Here is an 18,374-nt window from a genome sequence, read left to right on the forward strand (position 1 = left end):
TCATCATCTAGCAGTACAGTCCCTGTGCCAGTTTTAGTTACCGTGCCCACCTTATTGCCACGATAGGCTAGCCATTGTGCTACGCCGGTCGATGTTCGTTCTGTCGTCTAGTAGGATTGTAGATGTGCCGGTCTAGCTACCGTGCTTGTCTTGCTATCATGACAGGTCAATCACTTGCCGATCTAGCTATTGTGTTAGTCCAGCCACCTAATCAAATTCTTATCTTCCCCATTCTTCTTTTCTATCTCATTCTTCTTCTTTCATCTATTCCCTTCCCCTATTTCTTCTTTTGAATGTGCACGACTATGTGCATCGCCAAAAGACAAGGAGGGGTCACTTGACCCACATGTCTTGTAAATTAACCGTATGTGTGTAATTTCAAAAATAGGAGATTACAGGGCAAGGGAGGCAATTCCGAACCAGTTTTGTGACTGGGAGGCATTTCGTGATCTAAGACGGCGCCAAGGTGATCTAGCCCGAGTAAGTCTCAAACTCACCTTAAATTCCTCTATCATCGGTTGGTATACCTTCCCTCGCTCCTGAACGAGGATCTCGAGAGAGCGATTTCAAAGTCTCGGTTCCCCCCGAAACCTGAGACACGTAACGTCAGATCATATCGATCTAGATGGCGAGATTGAGGCACCTAACCAAACACTACTGGTGTCACCTAGACTGTGTGGGTGACACTAGCAATGTCGCTCTGGCACCACCACTAGTGTCGCCTAACTTAGACCCTTCTGGATGGATTCGGGCCTTTTCCAGTGAACATATATGGAAAAAATATGGGATCCAAGGACAAAAACCAGAAGAAAAACTGGTTGCAGGGGAAAAAATAAAGTAAAATTGAGTTAAAAAATATACCTGCAAAATCAGGGTGCTACCCTCAATGGATCAGTCACCTCACGCGACTCTGTCGTGAAGACCCCGGTAAATGCCGTCAACACGACCAGAACAATAGTGTAACCTGCTATTTCCTAGAAGGCATGAGCTAAAGGAACAAGAGAACTACGAACCGTCTAATGACCACTCGAAAAAAGAACGGATCCCGATAACACAAAACGGAAAATACAGATTTGTTCGATGGCTCAAGACTGCTCTCGATTCCAGACCAGCAACTCCATATCGACCCACTCACAATGTGAAGAGTAGGCAGCCCTCAACAGCCACACATGCATGATGGAATGATCGTCGGTGGTAGTAGAAGGTTTATACGTAATCCCAGCCAAGCTTAAGTCAGAAACCCTGACAATTTCCTCCAAAGGTGGCATTGTCTAGTCCGTTGGAAGGAAGTAGGTGTTTGTTTGATAGTTGAATCTCTCAGTAAGAGCCTCGAGAAGCGAAAATTTCACATGGCAAGAGGCCATGTTCAAAATACCTATCATCGAAACTGAAGCCAAAAAGGCCATGAGCTCGGGCCATTGTGGAACGGAAAGAAACCAATCCCTAAACCAGAGTCTGATAACAGGGAAGCCATTGACATGCCAAGGAACTTCACCTGATCAAAGGCCCTATGAGATGTGGGAGGGCAGACCTTCGGGACAGTGCCTAACCTTAGAAAACAAAGGAAGAACCTCCTCCTCTCCTCCTTTATCAGCCCTCTCAGGAACCTCCCCTTTGCCCTTGGAAATCGTATTATCCTTTTGAGGAGCCATGAGAGTTAAGAAGAAGAAGATGAAAAACCAGTAAGGACAAGGAAGAAGATGAAGATCAGAAGATGGTGAAGATGGAAAGAAGAAGGGAGAGATTGAAAGATGAAAGGAGATTGGGAAGGAGGGGAATTTTGTGGAAACAAGGAAATCTCGCCCAAAACTCATCCTGCAGGTTTCCACTTGGGCCAACAGAAGGTTTTAGCAACCCCAAGACCTCCTAAAACAATAATTTCAAAATTTTGAGGTCCGTGGTCTAGGTGACACGCCCGGTGTCGCCCAAATTCATACCCAGGCTGGGTGACACCACCAGTGTCGCCCACAAAAATTTTGACAAAAACCTCTCTACAGCATTTTCCAAATATAAAAAAAAAAAAAAAAAATTCTATGGGCTACACGCCTAGTGTCGCCCAGCCTGTGAGGGCAACACTACTCGTGTTGCCCAAATCTTCCATGGTTTTCCCTGCTTAATTCCATGTTCGAAATAATAATAAAAACATTTCTATGAGCGACACACCCAGTGTCGCCTAGCCTATTAGGGTGACACCACTAGTGTTGCCCAAAATATTTTTTTGCAAAAACCCCCTCTCAATTTCCTAGGCAATCCCTGCAAAAAAAAAAAAAAATTGAATGGGCGACACACTTGGTGTCGCCCAGCCAAACAATAAAAATAAATAAAATTTAAGACACAGTTTATATGGGCGACACACCAATGTCGCCCAGCCTGTGACGACGACAGCATTAGTGTCACCAAAATCTTCCTTGTACAAAAATTCCCCTAGTCATGTCCTAGGACCTTTCATGATCAAAATTGTGTTTTTAATAAAATTTTATTGTTGACATCAACTGTTTTCAAAGGATTTTGAAATGAACTTTTTCAGGTTGCTTTTCATATGCTCGGTGGCATGAGCTTAAACTGTCAACTAAAGTCCAATTCAGGAAAACCGTTAAACTCGTGCGACGTAAAAGAGCCAAGACAGGAAAAATGTCAAACTCGTGTGACATAAAAGAGCGGAGACAGGAAAAATGTCAAACTCCTACGACGTAAAAGAGCCAAGGCAGGTAACGTTTAGCCTCGTATGACGTACAAGGTCGGGTGTATTCCGTCTAACCCCATATGATATAAACGGTCGCGTGTATTCCGTCTAGCCCCGTATGACGTAAAAGGTCGGGTGTATTCTCTCTAGCCCCGTATGACATAAAAGGGTCAGGTGTATTCCATCTAGCCCCGTATGACGTAAAAGGGTGTGTAGTTCATCGCTGCATGACACTAAACTGCTTAGAGGGCTCTATGGTTGCAAGAGTTAAAACTGTTAATCAACCTTGTTCTTCGAAATATCTTTCCCTTTTTAAAATTTTCACTATAGGTCTTGTGTTTTAAGAAACTTTAATTTCTTTAATAAAATCGTGACCTGTCCAAGTTTTGGCTTCTATTCAAATATCGCTCTTTTCAAAATCTCTAAAACATCTTTTAAAACAAAGGAGCTTGGACACCCGTATATGATGATTACCGTGTTGCTGTGATTACTGTGTTGCTGCCTCGTCAATCTCTTCGGAATCAGTCAGATAAGTCTCTTTTTATAGAAAGCCTTTTCTTATAAAAAGCCTTAGGAAACCTTAAGGAAATCAAAGAAGATGCCAGGGTTAAAAAAATTAAAACTGCGGAACCCCCTAAGTTAAGTGGCATGGCCAAAAAATTCAACTCGAGTTTCAAGTTTGTGTAACTCATCGACATCTCACACCGAAAACCCTTGGAGGAAAATGCCCTAAGTGGGTGAGCTCGGTGAGTGCAATGACTTGGAGGGATTAGTTGGTGTACCCTCTGATCACGTGAAGTCAGAAAGAAATTTAAAATGTCTACATTATCTTTGACTTTCACCTGGTCTACGAATGACATGAAATACTAAAGTGTCTACTTCTTTGCCACTAACCTGTCCCTAGAAGGAAAGGGAGTGCCAAAGAGGGGCAACTGTAGACACCCCACGTTAAATCTGGTAAATACTGTGATTTACTGAACCCTTAAGACCACATTATCCTAGTAAACGCAAATCTATTGCCCACACAGCCGACCATGTAACCCAGAACTATTTTGACTACCTAGAACCTTATAGATACCCTGTTTTAACCCAGAGTCCTACAAATGCACTGTTTTACTAAAAATATCATAAAAAACAACATAAAAATTCTTTTTGAAAAAAGTTTCTCAAAGAGCTTCACAAGAGGCTGAGGAACACAACGAAAATTAAAAGGTTTAGTTTGGACCAACTTTGGTTTGGGCGTCACCAAGTGTGCTGCCCAGCCTAGACTGGGCAACATGAGTGGTGCCACACAGACTAGGGCGGCACCATTGGTGTCACCCAGCTCTGTTCAGGCCCAAATCAGAAGTTTATTTCCTGTGTCGATTTCTTGCCATTTTTGTGAAGGTTTTACCATTTTGTTTTGATGAAATTAAGCGTGTCGCCAAAATCTAGATCCCCAAAAATGGTATTTATGGCTAGAGGATCTATTTGTTATGGAAAGATAACCTTCCCAATAGATCCGTGGCCTTTATAAATCCTTTTTCATGGCCATTCAGAAAGAGAAAAAACTTTGGTGAGCTTATGAAACCCTAATCTGAAAACCCTAACCCTGAGAAACATTAACCTAGACCTAGTTCTAAACCATCCTTAGGGCATAACAATCCCTTTCATCAAGCGAGAATCTGGTCAACCTCAAAATCAAAGAAGAAAAGAGGACACCAGTTCTGATACAGCTGAGCCCTCAAAGGCTCCGGAGTCCCGGGACATTCGGCCCGGTTTGGTATTGTTCGCTTACCCTTTCCTTCGTCTTCTTCTTCTTACTGTTTTATTTAAGTTTGATCTGTTTATTGTTTTGACTTCATGTTTTAATGTTTGGATCATGCTGGCTCTGAAACAAATCAGAGAGAGGATCTGCTCGTTTCTATGAATATTTGGCCTTAGACCTGAATTTGATTTGTCCCACTTTCTCTACCACATTATTTTGACCAGTTTAAGGTGTCAAAATTCGAGAGATCTTTGTCGGATGACCTGTCCAATTTTCATATACAGATACCCAATTTTAAATATGGTAAATTTTGTGATTTACTGAACATTTAGGAGTACATTACCCTACTAAACCCAAACCTATAGCCCACACAGCCTACCCTGTGACCCAGAACCATTTTGCCTAGCTAGTACCCTGCATATACGTTGTTTTGACCCCGAGTCTTGCAAAGGCCCTATTTTACCAAAAAACTCATTAAAAATAGTAGAAAAATCCTTTTTAATCCAAAGTTTCGCCGAGAGCTTCACACGAGGCTGAGGAACACACTGGAAGAAGAAAATTTTAGTTTTGACTAACTTTGTCTTAACCCATCCTAGACTGAGCGAAATGAGTGTTGCCGTGCAGACTAGGGCGACACTACTAGTGTCGCCCTGCCCTGTTCAAGCCCAAATAAGAAGTTTATTTCGTGTGTTAGATTCTTCCACTTTTTGTGAAGTTTTTACCATATTTGTTTAGGCGACACTAGGCGTGTCGTCCAAATCTCGATCCCCAAAAATGGTACTTTTGGTTAGAGGATCTGTTGGTTATGGAATGATGCCCTTCTCAACAGATCCTTGGCTTTTATAAACCCTTTTTCATGGCCATTCAGAAAGAGAAAAAACTTTGGTGAGCTTAGGAAACCCTAAACTGAAAACCCTAACCCTAATCTTGAGGATCCTTAACCTAGACCAAGGGAACCCTAGTTCTAAACCATCCTTAGAGCACAACAATCCATTTCAACTAGAGATTGTTTGGTCAACATCTAAATTAAAGAGCCAAAGAGAATGCTAGTTCTGATACGGGCGAGCCCTCAAAGGCTCGGGAGTCTTGGGCCATCCGGCCTGATTTGGTGTTGTTTTCTTACCGTTTCCTTCTTCTTCTTCTTACGATTTTATTTAATTTTTATCTGTTTATTGTTTGAATTCCTGTTTTAATGTTCTAGATCATGCTGGCTCTACCACATATCCAAGAGAGGATCTGCTCTTTTCTGGCCAGATATGGCCTTAGACATGAATTTGATTTGTCTCACTTTCTCTACTATAATATTTTTATCAGTTTAATGTGTCAAAATCCGAGAGATCTTCGTCGAAAGATCTGTCCGATTTTCATCTGTAGACACCCCATTTTAAATCTGGCAAATTCTGTGATTTCTTGAACCCTTAAGGCCACAATATCTTAGTAAACCCAAATCTATTTCCCACACAGCCTACCCTGTGACTCATAACCATTTTGTCTACCAAGAACCATGCAGATACCTTGATTGACCTAGAGTCCAACAACCACCTTTTTTGCTAAAAAAATTCTTAAAAATAGTAGGAAAATCCTTTTTTGAGCCAAATGTTCTATCAAAGCACAAGAGACTGAGGAGCACACCGGAAGTGGAAATATTTAGTTTGGACCAACTTTGGTTTGAGGGCCACCAGGTGTGTGGCCCAGCTTTGAATGGGCGACATGAGTGGTGCCGCCCATAGTAGGGCGACACCACTGGTGTCGCCCAGCCCTGTTCAGGCCCAATTCATAAGTTTTTTCGTGTGTCGATTTCTTGCTGTTTTGGTGAAGTTTTTTCCATATTTGTTTGGGCGACACCATTGGTGTCACCTAAATATGGATCCGCAAATATGGTATTTTTGGTTGGAGGATCTGTTTGAACAGATGCCCTTCCCAATAGATCCTTCAACTTTATAAACCCTTATTTGTGGCAATTCAAAAGGAGAAATTTTTTTGGTGAGCTTATGAAACCCTAATCTGAAAACCCTATCCCAAATCCAGAGAAACCTTAACATAGACCTAGAGAACCCTAGTTCTAAACCATCCTTAGGGCACAACAACCCTTTTCAAGCAAAGATTGTTTGGACAACATCTGAATCAGATAGCCAAAGACGACACCGTTTCTGATACGGGTGAGCCCTCGAAGGCTCAGGAGTTCTGGGCCATCCGGCCCGGTTTGGTATTGTTCTCTTACCCTTTCCTTCTTCTTCTTCTTACTGTATTATTTAATTTTGATCTGTTTATTGTTTTGAATTCGTGTTTTAATGTTTTGGATCATGCTGGCTCAACCACATATTTGAGAGAGGATCTCCTCGCTTCTCGGATGATCTTGCCTTAGATCTCAATTTGATTTGTCCATCTTTCTCTACCACATTATTTTTTTCAGTTTAATGTGTCAAAATCCAAGAGATCTTCATCGAAAGATCTATCCGATTTTCATTTGCAGATACCCAATTTTAAATCTGGAAAAATCTATGATTTCTTGAACCCTTAGGACCACATTATCCTAGTAAACGCAAATCAATAGCCTACAAAGCCTACCTTGTGACCCAAAACAACTTTTCGTATGTAAAACCCATCAGATTCTCTGTTTTGACCCTGAGTTCTGCAAATGCCCTGTTTTAACCCAAATGTTCTTTTAGAGATTCACAAGAGGCTAAGGAATACAATAGAAGTGGAAACTTTTAGTTTTGACAAACTTTGGTTTGAGAAACACCAGGTGTGTTGCTCAGCCTAGACTGGGCAACATGAGTGGTGTCGCCCAGGTAAGGGCGACACTACTAGTGTCGCCCGAGCAACACCATTGGTGTCGCCAGAGTGACACCACTGGTGTTGCCCAGCTCTGTTCTGACCCAAATCAGATGTTTCTTTCTTGTGTCGATTTCTTGCCATTTTTATGAAGTTTTTTCCATTTTGTTTGGACGACATTATGTGTCGCCTAGGCGACACCATTGGTGTCGCCCAAATCCAGATCCCCAAAAATGGTATTTATGGCTAGAGGATCCGTTGGTTATGGAAAGATAACCTTCCCAACCGATTTGTGGGCTTTCTAAACCCTTTTTCGTGGCCATTCAGAAAGAGAAAAAAAATTGGTGAGCTTATGACACCCTAATCTGAAAACCCTAGCCGTAAGCCTGAGAAACCTTAACCAAGACTTAGGGAACCCTAGTTCTAAACCATATTTAGGGCGCAACAACCTTTTTTAACCAGAGATTGTTTGGTCAGCATTTGAATCAGAGAGGGAAAGAGGATGTCGGTTCTGTTACGGGCGATACATCGAAGGCTCTGGAGTCCTGGGCCATCCGGCCTAGTTTAGTTTTGTTCTTGTACCCTTTCCTTCTTCTGCTTCTTATTGTTTCATTTAATTTTGATCTATTTACTGTTTTGAATTTGTGTTTTAAAGTTTGGCATCATGCTGGCTCTGCCACAGATCTGAGAAAGGATCATCTTGATTTTGGGCAGATCTGGCCTTAAATAAGAGTTCGATTTGTCCCACTTTCTCCACCAAATTATTTTTATTAGTTTAATGTGTCAAAATCTGAGATATCTTCATTAGAAGATCAATTCGATTTTCATTTATAGACACCCGATTTTAAATCTAGCAAAATTTTGGGATTTCCTGAGCCCTTAAGACCACATTAGCCTGGTAAACCCAAATCTATAGCCCATACAACATTTCCTCTGAGCTAGAACCATTGTGCTTACTTAGAACCCTGCAGATACTCGATATTAAACCGGAGTTTTGCAAATGCCTTGTTTTACTAGAAGAATTATTAAAAATATTAGAAACATCCTTTTTTACCCAAATGTTCTTTGAGAGCTTCACAAAAGTTTGAGAACACACCAAAAGTGGAAACCGTTAGTTTGGACCAACTTTGGTTTGGGCGACACCAAGTGTGTCGCTTAGCCTAGACTAGGTGACCCGAGTGGTGCCGCCCAGACTAAGGTGACATTACTAGTGTCGGCCAAGCAACACCACTGGTGTCGCCCAGCCTTGTTCAAGCCCATACCATAAGTTTCTTTCGTGTGTAGATTTATTGCCCTTTTTGTTAAGGTTTTGCCATTTTGTTTGGACAACACTAGGCATGTCGCCCAGGCGACACCACTGCCTAAATCTGGACCCCCAAAAATTTTATTTTTGGTTGGATGATCTGTTGGTTATGGAAAGATACTCTTCCCAATAGATCCTTGGCCTTCATAAACCCTTTTTCATGGCCATTTAGAAGAAGAAAAATTGGTGAGTTTATGAAACCCTAATCTAAAAACCCTACCACTAAGTTTGAGAAACCTTAACCTAGACCTAGGGAACCCTAGTTCTAAACCATCTATAGAGCACAACCACCCTTTCCAACTAGAGATTGTCTAGTCCAAATCTGAATCAAAGAAGCAAAGAGGACACCAGTTCTGTTACGGGCAAGTCATCGAAGGCTCGAGAGTCCTGGGCCATCCGGCCCAATTTAGTATTGTTCACTTACCCTTTCCTTCTTCTTCTTCTTATTATTTTATTGAATTTTGACTGTGTATTGTTTTGAATTTGTGTTTTAATGTTTTGGATCATGTTGGCTTTGGCACAAGTCTGAGAGAGGATTTGCTCATTTCTGAGCAGATCTGGCTCGAAGTTGGTATCAAATCGATCACCATAATGATCCCTACAAGAAAACAACCATCTTTCGATCAAACGAGCATCAAAACGACCTTGGATCATCCATGAAAAATCATATATGTTCTAGGGCAACACAGGGACTGTATTGGAATTCGACATCTTGTTTGGAAGAGGCAAATATGTCATTTTGCACCCGATTTTTTAATTTATTTTAATTCAATTAAACCTTAATTTCCAACAATTAGGTTTACTTTTAATCAGTCCACCATGTTTGGGAACATTTCTATATATACCACGTACCATCATTGTATGCACAGATTCAACCCTCTGTAAAAAGAGAGAGTTTTGCTGAATAGAATTTCTCTATTGTTGAGTCGCATTTGGAGCGAGAGAGTAAGGAGAGAGACACTTTTGGACTGGTTCCCTTAGGCTCAAGGTAAATCTTCTCTCTCTACTTTTTCTATTCTTCCCTCTCTTTCAGTCTTTCTGCTTCCTCTTCTCCATATGAGCTCCTCTCAGAGGCCATGCACGACACGGTAGTGGTAGAACCTTGCATGCCTCTCTTATAGTCTCACAGGTCACGCATGGCCATGGCAACGTCATGCACGAGTTTCTTTCTCCTTCTGTTCGTTCACCCTTATCTCCCAGCGAGGGTGGCAGACGGCATTGCTCATCGCCGTTCGCAAACATGCTCTCGATGTCTCAGTGAAGAGCACAGACGGTGAAACTCATTGCAGCCCGCAAAGGTTTCCTACCATGTTGCATGCCTATTGCAGACGGTGATGCCTATCGCCACTCGCGAGGGATATTGACAACAACTATAGCCGTCCACGAGAGCGCGATCGCCATTTGCAAGCACACAATCGTCGTTCGCCAGCTTGCGATCGCCGTCCACGAGCTTTCTTCGCGTGCTCTGTGCCTATCGTCGTCCGTGAGCTTCCTTCGCGAGCTCGGTGCCCATCGCCGTCCGTGAGCTTCCTTCGCGTGCTCGGTGCTTATCGCCATTCACGAGCTTCCTTCGTTTGCTCGGTGCTTCGTTTGCTCTGTGCCTTTCGCAGTCCCCGAGCTTCCTTAGCGTTCTCGGTGCTTATCGCCGTCCGCGAGGTTCCTTCGTGTGCTCGGTGCCCATCGCAGTCCGTAAGCCTCCTCCGTGCGTTATGTGCTCATCGTCGTCCCTCCTGTGTCCCGCACCTATCGTCGTGTGCCTTACAGAGAACTATCGCCACATGCTTCACAATTGGCTATCGTTGCGTGCTTCACAAGAGGCTATCGCCACCCGTAGGGGTGTGCTGCCTTCTTGTGTTGCCTAACGGCGATGCCCAGTGCCATCCGTAGTTCGCTGCTCACTTTTCAGTCTTGAGCAATAGTGTCGAGTGCCATCTAAGGGCCACGACACTACTACTGTGCGGTTGTGGGAGGCAATGCTTAATGTCATTGGGACCCCATCTCTCTGCCGTCTCATGTATTCTCTTCATTCTTTTCTCCTCTAATTCAAAATTACCACATTCATAATCACATGAATGTGCATTGCCCTAAGACAAGGGTAGGTCCTTAAGCCTGCTTGTCTCTAAAATTAACCATGTTAGTTTTGTGCAGAAAACAAGGTGATCATCCTTCAAGGGAGGTGATTCCAATCCAGCTAAAGCAGCTATGGGGCTTTCTTCGTGATCTAAAAGGGTGCCCACTCGAGCCAGCCCCATTAAGTCCCGAACCCACCTTAAATTCCTCTCTCATCGGTTAGTATACCTGCCCTTGCTCTTGAGCAAGGTTCCTGAGAGGGAGATCTCATGTCCCGGGTTAACTAGAAACGTAAGAGATGTGTTGCCATATCATCTAAATCCGTAGGGCGAGTTCGAGGCACCTAACCAGCATGGCGACTCCACTGGGGAACTTATTACCCCTTCTTTCATTCACTCTTGTTTGATCAGTATCTTCTTTTACTTTCTGCACTACTTTATATGACACCTGGGTTATTCAACCTGTTCATCCGAGTCAGGAACTTTCATATCCTCGAACTCGTGATTATTCAAGGGAAGTGAACTGCTAAAGCTTCCTTCCCTACACTCCTTCTTAGTCGGGACTCACAGTCTGGCTCCCAGGTTCTTTCCTTGGTTGGCACGAGAAGGGACTTAAAGGTCCCTGACTCCCCACTTCCTCGCCCTGGTGGACCCTCCACCAAGGCCGCTTGTATTGGTAGCACATCTGCTACAACACATAGCACGCACCTTGCTACTGGCAAGTCCCTTCCGAGTCATATCACTGAGGCATGTCGGAAGACTGCCCTTCTCACTCTCGCTAATAGAAAGCAAGTTTCCATTGCTTCTGAGGATCGTAGCAAGGCTACCCCTCGAACTCCTACACTACCCCGAACCTCTAAACCTGGAGGCTTGGCACACGGAGGTGGAAATCCGGTGATTTTCACCTCATGTACACACTTAAGTGCTCGTGGTCGAACCACTCGAGCCACACCTCAGGCCAACTTTCATGTTGCATTGGGTTCACATCCCGGCTAGGCCTCCTTGGGCCAAACCCTGCATGCACCAAACACCTGCATCCCATAGCTCGGGGTGGCGCTAGCTCTATGCCAGCTCGAGCACATGAGAGTTGATCACTTTGTCCTCCCTCCAAGCACACAAAGCTTCATCCTGTGAGAGAAAGGCTCCCGCCCAATCCCCCACAGACACAAGCTCGTGGGTCTCGACCTCTTAAGGTCGAACCCATTAACCGGGCCTGGGCCGACCCCCAAGGCACCTAGACGACTAACCCTAAAGGTGCACACGCACCGACTTTGCAGGACCTCACCGATTTTGACTCAGGTGGTGTCATAAACCAGCTCCTGCACCTACTGTTGCACTTCCTTCACCAGGCAAGCACCTCGAGACTTGGTACTCAAAGGTTTTCCTTAGAGTACCTGTCAAGACCCCTCCCCCGACCACCATACCTTACGTGTCGACAAGCGATCGAGTGCGAGTTTGTGATTCAATGTAACGTTTGTCACTTAGGTGGGAGTGGACTCAATGCCTTTATATTCAGAAATTGAGAAAACCATGGAAGTGAGCTAAAGTAACAAACTTAACCAACAGAAGAGTAAGGAAAGATTCCATACACCAACATTCATAATATAGAAATCTTCAAAAATATTACATTCGGTTCAGGGCACCAAGGCCCGATGTTACACATATCAACATAGAACAAAAACCAAGTCCAAATAGCCCAGACATAGATAAGGTCCAAGCATCTTCTTCAAAAACACTAGCTTTGTACTCCGGCCGTAAAACATGAACTCCCAACCCTACACCTGTCGCTATCAATCTACAAGGAAAGGGGAAAAATAATGGGATGAGCTATACAGCTTGGTAAGCAGGTCTAGTGTTATGCATCTATAATGATTCTATCCATGTGAAATAACAGTTCAGTTCATCAATATAAAGAGTCATAGTTTAGCATAAATGCATATCAGGTCAAGCAGTGACTATGAACATTTCATTTAAACGACAATTACCTTTGAATCTGTGTGATCACAAGCATTGAATCAGTGAAATCATCAATTATCCAATTATTGTAATACTAAACATTCTTCATACAGAAAAATCAATTATTATCCACTCACTCCTTAAATCTCCTACTCCCGCAGTAGAGGCCCTATCATCAGGCTAAGCCAATCCCATTGCTTAATACCTCTACCATTGTACATGAGGGAGGGTAATGACAAGTGGGGTTCGATAGGCCCTTACCTTGCAAGGCATCAATCATTTCATTTCATAAATCTAAGGTGTGACCCTCTATCCTCTCCCTTAACCCGTTCTTATAATTATGAAGGTTAGGGGATATGTCCGCATCTCTTTCCTTTCTATCGATGCGTGTCTCATCGCGTAATAGGCAATATCATAGTAGTATCCACTGCCGGTGAGTGTCCCACTATGTAGTGGTCAATATCAACATAATAATTGGCCATTAATCACAGTATCGCAACAATATCCACTACCGACGAGTGTCCCACCACTTAGTGGCCAGTTCATTACAGTGTCATAACAATATCCACTACCGGTGAGTGTCCCATCGCGTAGTAGCCAATTCACTGCCTCATAATGGTTGAATCATATTCTCATAAATCAATGCCTCATATAAATGAATCATATTTCATCATAACATAATTGCATTATGAAAAATACATGCATTTCATAAGCTTTCACAAGGCATTTACGCATAAGCCCTTTCAGTAGCATTTGCCATTCATTAGGAATTGATTTCATTACTGTCACACTTGGGGCCCCCTCTTTCTCTTAAAGTGCAGTTTACACAGCATCATTTACATATCTTTATGGCATTCTCATGGAATTTATCATATGGCATTCACATTTATCATATATTAAGATAACTTAGCGTCGCATGGTCATACAATGATGCAGTGACACGTAACAGTGACATGCCCCTCTTAGGGGGAATTTCAGAATGCCTCAAACATTAAAATTTGAGCTAATGCATGGTTCTTTACAAAAACAGTGATTTGAAGGAATTTGGGTGCTATTTGATGGGTCGATAGTCCTGTTCAAGGTGAGCATTAGTTGTTGGAAATCTTCCTTGCAACAGTGCACAGCGACATACTTGCATATTTCCGGCCATAATTCAAAATCTGTGGGGAATTTCAAAAACTTCAAAACATGAAACCTTGGGTACATTCACAGACCTTTCCAATGGTAGTTATTTGAAGTTTTTTGGACACCATTAGTGAGCAAAAAAGCACAGCCCAACAAGGGTCACAGTTGCTAGAATTTACAGCGACTGTGCGAATATGTCTCTGCATCTAAAGCTATATCTCCTAATACGTACGAGATCTCTTCATGCCATAAAAAGAAACTTGAAGTACACATACATGGTTTTCATTTGAGACCGATTGGGTCCCATTTGGATGCCATTGGTCATTGAACATATTGATGTAAAAACATTCACAGTTCTGGAAATTCATAATCTCAAGTTAATAAGCTTTTAAAGAGCACTTAATATTTCATGGCCACGCTACACTTTGGGCGTGGAAGCTTGTTCATGTTAGCAAGCCTCACAATGGGCAATTTCATGAGTCTTAATGAAGAACAAAATCATCTATGCATGGTTAAAGTAGTCATGGCATTTAGAAGCATAACTCTAAAGTTTCCAATCTCATGTCAAATCATTCATACTTCACATTTTCCTTCTGTGGATCCTCAGAGCCTGAGCCAGTCCAACAATACTACTCGATGATCACTGCCCAGAAGCCACAGTCCCATGACTATCGAGAATCGATCCTCACAAGATCGGCATATAAGGCTCAAGTCCAAATGGGGCATGCTGAGTCCCTGCAAACTGCCATGCACGACTTGCAACCCCGGCCATCCATTACTCCACTTAACTCTAACCTTCCAAAAGAAACGGTCAGTGTCATGGTGATCAACGATTTGGATGACGCCCAGGAAGAGCGGATGAATAGATTCGAGGTAATGATGCAATCCATCCTTGAAAAGATGGAACACCTAGAAGCCTCCAGGTCCCCCTCTTCTCATCATGAGACCGATTCTCCTGTTGGTGTAGACACCGTTCCCAAGCAAACTCCCCCACCAGTCTCTCAAGATAGCTCTGTTTCCCGCGGGGTTTCCCAAACCGACATAGATGCCATGGAGTCCCGCAGTCTCAAAAACAAGGTCCCAAGCATGCAAGAGGCGTCGTTCTACCAGATGTCGTACCCTTTGTACATCGACTAAGTGACGCTTTCCTGAACTATCAAAAGGGGCAGCTCCCTCTGTTCAAAGGTACTACATCCCCACACCAACATACTGCCCACTTCCAAGTGGCCTATCGAGAGATGGTGACTGATGGACTCCTCCTCCTCTGTCAAGTCATCGAGACTCTCAAAGGGCCAACCTTCCAGTGGCATGCTCAACAGCCGCCAAACTAGGTGCACACATGGCAGGAATTGGAGCAGTTGTTTTACCAACGCTTCTACGAAGTCCAAAGGAATGTGGAAATCGTCGAACTCCTCACTCTGACTCAAGACCCTGGTGAGTCGGTTGACAAGTTCATCGCCCGATTGAGAGAGCTGGCAACTTTCCATGCCACTCCGATGACTGAAAAAGAAGCTGTCCATACCTGCATACGGAACATGCTTCTCGAGATCGCCCTGCATGTCGAGGCTTCCAATCCACCCTCACTGTCAGAACTCATATCTAAAGTAGTTCATATTGAGGGTCTGTCCAAACACCATGGCGGATCTCATCAGCAGCCCTCTGGCTCGAACTCCCGCTCCAACAATCGTGGCAACTGACAGAAAGTAGTGATCAGTGCAACCATCACCGTAACTGACACTAACAAAGCTGCTTTTTGAAACCCTACACCTCTTCGAGGCACAAATGTCTCAAGTCGGGGGAAAGCAGCAGTCCTACAACAAGGTCCTACCTCCTGAAAACATAAAGTGAAGCTACTTCTGGACACAACACCAGCACAAGGTGTACCCCTTTGATAAGGAGTAGGCTCCTGCACTGCTTCGACTATTATTGGAGAAAAACATGATTCAGCTGCCGGAGGTCAGCACTCTAAAACAATTTGGAAAGGAGACACACGAGAGGTACTGCGCCTATCACAGGAAAGTAGGCCACCCCACTCAGGACAGCGATAAGCTCAACGACACTAGCGAAGCACTTATTAACAAGGGTCAAATAATGATCGAAGAGTTAAAGAAAGCGTTCGAGGCAACTGAGTCTTCTCACATAGTGACAATACAAGAAGATGAGGGGGCACCCGCCATCCTTCGTGCACTATTTACCATAATTCTTGAAGAGGGACACATCATGCCGAAGCCGACAAGGCAGCCCAAGTTCCAGCCCTTAGGAACAGAGAAGCTCCGGTGCTCATATCACCAGATACGAGGCCATGACGTGAGTGAATGCCCTGATTTCCACGAACTCTTGGCAAAGAAGATGTAGCAGTGCCAAAAAGCTCATGGTAACCCAGAAGGATGCCCTCAAGTTTCTCTTCCACCAGTGCAAGAAGAACTCTCGACGCAAGCCCAAAGAAGCACTGAGCTAGACCCTCTACAGGCCTTATGCGAGGTGATGCTCTAACAGGGTCTCGTCATTCCCAAGCCCGCCAGGCAGCCTAAACGCCTTGCCCAGGGTACGAAAAGCCTCTGGTGCCCATATCACCATGTATGGGGACACGAGCGGAAGGAATGCTCTGGGTTCGAAGTCAGAAGGTGCAGGAGGGCTACATCATGTGTGGCATTCTCCCAGAACCCTTCCAAGCCGTCACTCCCGTCGAAGAGGAAATCCCGCTACAAGTCCCCTGTGAGCATACCCTGGATCCTTCAGAGCCCCCGACCTCTCAGCCCTGGGAAGTCTATCATGGGTGAAGTAGGCTCAAATCCCTAAAGCGTAAGGTAGTCCACCAAGCTACGGCTACGCATCAGTCAGACAGGGCAGACCAAACCCCTCCTCAGAGATCCATAAAGAGATGGGCACCTAGGTCTGCTCGCTGAAGGTTTCGTCTCCCTCAGCCACCAGTCGAGGAATAGTTTCTCAAGCCCCTTCCTCCACTGCCAACCTTACTGGACTTCATCCCTGGCATAGCTCTCCTTATCTTGTCGTCCAATAAGACGGATGTCCCTGAGTCATCTACAACTCGGGGATGTTAAAAGCACCCCACAACGATCAACGTCAGGGGAAGACCTAAAATATCCCCTGCAGTCATCCAATATGGGTGATGACATTAAAACCACCTCACAATGGTCAAAGCCAGGGCACGACCTAAAATACCCCCTGCACACATCCAATTCTGACGATCGAGAAAAAAGCTAACCGGAACATTCTAACTTCCCTTCTTCTCCCTCCTCTTCTATTTCTTCCAATGGTGAAGTTCGACAATGCCCAGATTTCGACACTATAAACAAAAATCTCGAAGGAACCAGCCTCAGCAGATCATAGCAGAAGCACTTAAGAAAGATGCATTCCCAAGCAGCTGGATTCTTGACAGTCGTCGACGCCCTATCAACCCAAGCCAAGATTGAGCCACCCTTAAGCTAATCTTCTAAAGAGGCCTCTCACATGGTGCAGATCTTGGAAGTACCATTCAGTACAGGGCAAATGAGCCTAAGATAAGGGAAGAAGCTATAACCCACACCTCAAAAGGCCAAAATTCTCAAGTTTCCTGATCCTTCACTTTTCCTTAAGCCTCAACCTCAAACCTTTATATCCCTAATACAAATACCTATTGCCTCCCCATCAACCCAAACCACACTGGCTGAGCAACAAAGTCAGCTAGTGTTACAAACCAAAAGTCAACCAAAATTTGCTCCTAAGCCCACCGTATCACCTACACCAGTGACTGGATCAGGAGCGCAGAAGACTGATGAGGATAAAGTGAAGTACGATGTAATTGGGCACTTGAGGAAGCTTCCAGCCCTTTTAAGTATCTATGATGCCCTTCTGCTGTCTAGAGACTATCGTATGGCCTTGGTGGAAGCTCTTTCTATTCCAGAGGTATACGAGACTGAAGTGGAGCCTATTGAGGTTGACCCAGCCATCCTGAGTGGGTGCTTGACAATCTCCTTTACCAAAGACAACCTCCAGTTGGGAGGCAAATTCCACATTCACCCCCTCATTGTGAATCATGAACTACACGCCTGCCCTATCAACCAGATCTTGTTGGATGGAAGGTCAGTAGTCAACCTGATCCCAAGAAGGATCGTCACCCGACTGCGATTAGGATATGACAACCTCACTCTTTCCCACATCACCATGCAAGGGTTCAACCAATCAGGAGAAAAGCCAGCTGACACAGTGCGTCTTCACCTCAAGATCGGTCACCTCAACGATTATGCTCAGTTTCATGTGATCGACAACGATACATCTTACAATGTCCTGCTCGGCTATCCTTGGCTTCATTATCAGGTGGTGGTTCCTTCGACCATCCACCAATGCTTCCAATACAGTCGAGATGGGAGGCAACAGACGCTCTATGTTGATATGAGACTGTTCCATGTAGCTGAAACTCACTGTGATGACGCCAAGTACTATTTCAAAGATCTTTCAGCACCAGAAATGTCAAAGGACAATGATTAGAAGCCTGTGAGAAAGATAGAACCCTCATCTCATGACGACACTGATGATCGGGGCTGAATGATTACAGACATGTTAAAAGATGAGGAAAGACAAGGCAAAACCCTCCCTTTGACTCCTATCTGCACAAGTATACCTTGTCACCTCTCCGTGGTCATGGTACCTTCTCTCGAAGACAAAGCTTCTCCCTCTACCTCTGCTTCTAATTCGCCAGAACAAAATGGTGAGCTA

At 44.2% G+C, this 18,374-nt stretch overlaps 1 protein-coding gene across 1 annotated transcript; it reads left to right on the forward strand.

Annotated features, from left to right (window-relative positions):
• Window positions 1-17,822: 17,822 nt before the first annotated feature.
• On the forward strand, window positions 17,823-18,146 carry LOC148783240 (uncharacterized). Its single transcript, XM_088859845.1, has one exon. It carries the CDS (start codon window positions 17,823-17,825, stop codon window positions 18,144-18,146), a length of 324 nt encoding a protein of 107 aa, XP_088715971.1.
• Window positions 18,147-18,374: the final 228 nt, after the last annotated feature.

The sequence above is a fragment of the Amborella trichopoda genome, chromosome 2 (genome assembly GCF_054954075.1).
Source record: "Amborella trichopoda isolate Santa Cruz 75 chromosome 2, AtrichopodaSantaCruz75HAP2 v2.0, whole genome shotgun sequence".
Lineage (NCBI taxonomy): Eukaryota > Viridiplantae > Streptophyta > Magnoliopsida > Amborellales > Amborellaceae > Amborella > Amborella trichopoda.